The sequence below is a fragment of the Cyprinodon tularosa genome, unplaced genomic scaffold (assembly GCF_016077235.1).
Source record: "Cyprinodon tularosa strain WSP-4 unplaced genomic scaffold, ASM1607723v1 ctg377, whole genome shotgun sequence".
Classification (NCBI taxonomy): Eukaryota; Metazoa; Chordata; class Actinopteri; order Cyprinodontiformes; family Cyprinodontidae; genus Cyprinodon; species Cyprinodon tularosa.
This window is the reverse complement of record NW_024039093.1, coordinates 611,879-616,240: the sequence shown is the minus strand read 5'-3', so window position 1 is coordinate 616,240 and position 4,362 is coordinate 611,879. Positions and strand designations below refer to the sequence as shown.

At 36.9% G+C, this 4,362-nt stretch overlaps 1 protein-coding gene across 2 annotated transcripts; it reads right to left on the bottom strand.

Moving 5' to 3' along the window:
- Positions 1 to 431: 431 nt before the first annotated feature.
- LOC119790982 (gap junction delta-3 protein-like) lies at positions 432 to 2,807 on the bottom strand. Of its 2 annotated transcripts, none has more exons than XM_038296763.1 (2): positions 2,671 to 2,807; positions 432 to 2,417 (listed from the first exon to the last, which is right to left on the bottom strand). In XM_038296763.1, exon 2 carries the CDS (start codon positions 2,249 to 2,251, stop codon positions 1,406 to 1,408), a length of 846 nt encoding a protein of 281 aa, XP_038152691.1. In that variant the 5' UTR covers positions 2,252 to 2,417; positions 2,671 to 2,807; the 3' UTR covers positions 432 to 1,405. The 2 variants fall into 2 exon arrangements, with proteins under 2 accessions (XP_038152691.1, XP_038152692.1); XM_038296764.1 differs by having other exon boundaries at positions 432 to 2,299; positions 2,671 to 2,693.
- Between the last annotated feature and the right edge of the window lie 1,555 nt (positions 2,808 to 4,362).

The following is a 4,362-nucleotide window of genomic DNA, read 5'->3' as shown; positions in this document are numbered from 1 at the left end:
TATTACATGTAATAAAGCCCCAGTTTACACATGAAAAATAAAGTTCTCCACGTTTTTATAGCTTTACACCAAGTCTTACAGGTATGAGTCAGAGCTAATATTTTGCTGGATATTTTAAACAAACCTTTGGTAAATCCATACATAAAAGAGGGACTTTCCCTTGACAAAGGAAACTGTCCTATTTTTGTTGAATCTATTCCACATTTAATTTAATTCACGGTACAGAAATATGTGATATACTCTATCATGTTTTTAATAATAAATGGAAGAACAGAAACTGTATAACTCTTTCACACCCTTAACTTCTGCAGAAAATAACTAGGACACAGCAGTCATTAAGACTTAGATTTATTTGTCATTTTGTAAACACCACTGTAAAACAAAGAAATTTCCTTTAGAACAGCTCTCTCGACAATTTCATTTCTTTAAAAGTGCAGCCTTGAAAAATAGTTTAAAAAAAATATAAAAACAGGAATATAAACATATGACTGTAAATTTACAGTCCTAACATTTCAGTTTTTTTTAACATTAACCCAAAGTCATTAACATCATCTTACCTATAAAAAAGAAACTGCATATTTCCATATATATACTTTATCTAAAAAAATAAAAGCTCCCATGCCCTCAAAATATACATCTAAATAAAAAAAGAAAATTGCAGGAATCCTTATAAATGGGTCATTAAAAAATACTGTTTAATGTGTTCAGGTGATTCAGTTACTGCTAGTGTTGAATGTCCACTCCTTTATGACACTGGAACTTTAAAACAGTTCAAGTTAATGTTCACTAAATATTTGATTTTAAAACAGAATATAACTCACAATAAGTTAGAATATAATACTGTGTTATAAAATTCAAAGTAAACAGGACTTTGCATTTTCTATTTAAACAAAATTGAGATGTAAAGACGGTTCTAGACATGGTGCTTCAAGACAAAATCAAAATACATTTCCAATGATGAATGAAAATCTCTAACCGATTGTTCACCTGTTTCATTTTGTACTTTTATTTTCACAATGATTTGAAATTAAAGTGATGCACTTTTACATTAAGTTTACTTAAATAGGATCAGTTTTATCTGTAAAATCAGCAGATGCACAAGTGGCTCTCTGGGTCTGCAGATCACTTACTTTAGTTACTTTCTTTTTTTTTTTGTCAAATTAAAGTTATATTTAAAAGAAAATCATCTCATATATGTACAATAAACAAACCCAACATCTTGCCAATGAGTAGCACATTTTCAAATAGAATTTAAGGTAAAGAATCTTTACTACTTTTCTATTAGCTCAAACTTAAATCTAAACTAAGCACTTAATTCAGTATGACACAAAAGAAACATATTTCTTCCAATTCCAGGCTTTCAGTCTATATTAACTTGAAATGATTGGAATGTGACAATTGCCACTCACACCATGAGTGTCCTGGCGCTCACATATTTTCCTCTCTTGCTTTTCTTGCCGGAGGCCTTTTTGCTGCTTTTTTTCACTGATCCTCTCTTTAATCCTGTGCTGCTGCCTCCACTGTCTGACATCTTTTCCTCTAGCTTCTCGTCTGACTCATCTTGTTCCAGGTTCTGCAGGTTCTGACTGGCGCAGAGTTCCTGATCAAGCTGTTCCTGGCTGAAGCAGAACCACTTGGTGTAGCCGTAGAAAAGCTCTGCCAAGCTGCAAAGTGCTGATAGGACCCCCACAGCAAAGTAGAAGAGAAGGAAGATTGTCTTCTCTGCAGGGCGGGAGGTGAAGCAGTCAACTGTGTAGGGGCAGGGAAACCGGCTACAGGGGAACTGTGCTTCCACCTTGAAGCCGTACTGCCACCACTGGCCCACCAAGAAGCCCACCTCAGCAGCGAGTCGAAAGATCACGTTTACGATGTACAGCCTCCTCAAGCGGCGATCTTCGATTATGTCCTGAATTTTATTTCGTGCCGTCTTAGGGCGTGAGGCCTTTTTGTTGTGATGATGAGTGGCATACATGAGGAAAACCATGGATGGCGTAGCTATCAGGACGATATGAAACACCCAGAATCTGTACTGGGAGATGGGGAAAGCCATATCATAACACACCTGCTTGCAGCCCGGCTGGAGAGTGTTGCAGGAAAACTCATTTTGTTCATCCTCAAACAAGTCGCTGGCAATAGTTCCCAGTATCACTATCCGAAACACTAACATTAAGAAGAGCCAGAAACGTCCAAGCATTGGTGAGTGGGCCTGGAGAGTTTCAAACAGGCCACCGAGGAAGTCCCATTCACCCATGGTTACAGAGCTGCCAGGTGTCTCTTAGTAAAGAAAAAAACACTGTTCCTTGAAGAGCAAACTTTTTCTGGTTTCAGAAGAAACTTAAGCGGACAATCATATACCCTATGAGACTCAAAGTCAGACTGTGGTTCAAAGGTAACTTCAGGGATCACAGGTAATTGACCTGAAACCAGAAGGAGAACCATACATTAGAAAGGCTGGCCTTAATTAAAATTTTTGGAATTTGATTTGTTCTAAGGTAAAGTAAATATTGTAAATTTTCACAGAAACAGCAAAGTTCTCCATAAAATTACATTTATAATTAATTCGGCAGGCTTAAGGACTTCACACAGAACTGTCACCCTTAAACCACAAAGTGACATAATCTATTAGATTTTTCTTTGGATCTGAGTTAGTTAGAAAGAAGATATACTTACTTGTGTACCTCCAGCTGTCTTCTGATTGTAAAAGGTGTATTCAGTCTGTAATATGTCACAGCCTACATGCGACTTAATTATAAAACAGGTCCATCCTGAATTTCTCTGAGGAAAATCTTTTCAAAGGAAAATTTTTTATGTAACAAGTTTCAACATGAAAGATTTCTTTCCAAAAGCCTTAAAACTTTACCGAAGGAACCCAAAGGCAAAATCAAATAAAAACCTCTTAAGAGAAGCAAGATGGTCCAAAATACCGTAGTCCAGTCCACCGTTAGTCATGATTTCATGTCATGACCTGTTATTGAACAAGTGGTGACAGTTTGAAAGAATTTCCTTCTATGCTCTAATCTGCAACCAGAGATTACGTTTACCCAAGACAAAGCAACTTTTGATTAATATTTCAACTCCTAAATGTCAGGAATGATTTGTTTCAATTTGTGCCACACGTTTCCTTGATGTTGGGAAAAAAATGTATCATTCATAAAAAAGACTTCATAAACATTAAAATACTTGGGTAGATTAAATATAATAACTGTATATGTCTCTCCATTGAAACTGTGAGGGTGCAGAGAGAAGGACTATGGGCAAACACCGTCACACTGCACACCGTCCTGTGACCACATTCCATTATTCTGTTCTGTGTGCTTGCCTTATCTTATTTATTCTTATTTTTTGTATTTTTTGAATTTACTGTAATGTTGTATTCAAATAACATTCCAAAAGGGATCAATAACACCCTACCTACCTACCTACCTACCTACCTACCTACCTACCTACCTACCTACCTACCTACCTACCTACCTACCTACCTACCTACCTACCTACCTACCTACCTACCTACCTACCTACCTACCTACTACCTACCTACCTACCTACCTACCTACCTACCTACCTACCAGAGATGGGAAGTAACGAAGTACAAATACTTCAAGTAGATTTTTCTGATATTTTTACTTTACTTTACTACTTATTTTTATGGCAACTTTTTACTTCTACTCCTTACATTTTTACAGAAATATCTGTACTTTCTACTCCTTACATTTTAAAAAATTGGCTCGTTACTTTAGTTTTGAATAATTTCAATGGAGTTACCGTTATTATTTTTCACGTCATCAATACCAAATTCAATCTAATTGGATGGGAATCTACGTTGCATTTGACGCACCACTACAAGATGAATCGACCGATTCGGCGGTATTCATTGGCGGCAAATCATTGCAGCTTGGTGGCGGTGGCGTTAGCATAGTAGCATGGACGACGAGATGATTGAAAATGAGCACAACGGAGATCTAGTCCTATTGGCAGACATCCATTAAAATGTAGGCAACGGCATGAAAAAAGTGGATTCTACTTTTACTTTTATACTTTAATTAAATTTACAAGCCTGTACTTTGTTACTTTTACTTGAGTAAAGAAGTTTAATCAGTACTTCCACTTTTACCAGCGTATTTTTTAACACAAGTATCTGTACTTTTACTCAAGTACGGAAAGTGAGTACTACCTACCTACCTACCTACCTACCTACCTACCTACCTACCTACCTACCTACCTACCTACCTACCTACCTACCTACTGTCATGATTTTATCCAAGATCTGACCCACATGCAGGAAACCAAACAGAGAGACCAAGGGAAGGTTTAACAGGTTTATTGAGAACTGGTAGAGATGGGTCCAGTGCTGCTCTGAACACT

Coding starts and splice junctions, on each gene's coding strand:
- LOC119790982 (XM_038296763.1), bottom strand. CDS start 2,251: ATGGGTGAATGGGACTTCCTCGGTGGCCTGTTTGAAACTCTCCAGGCC.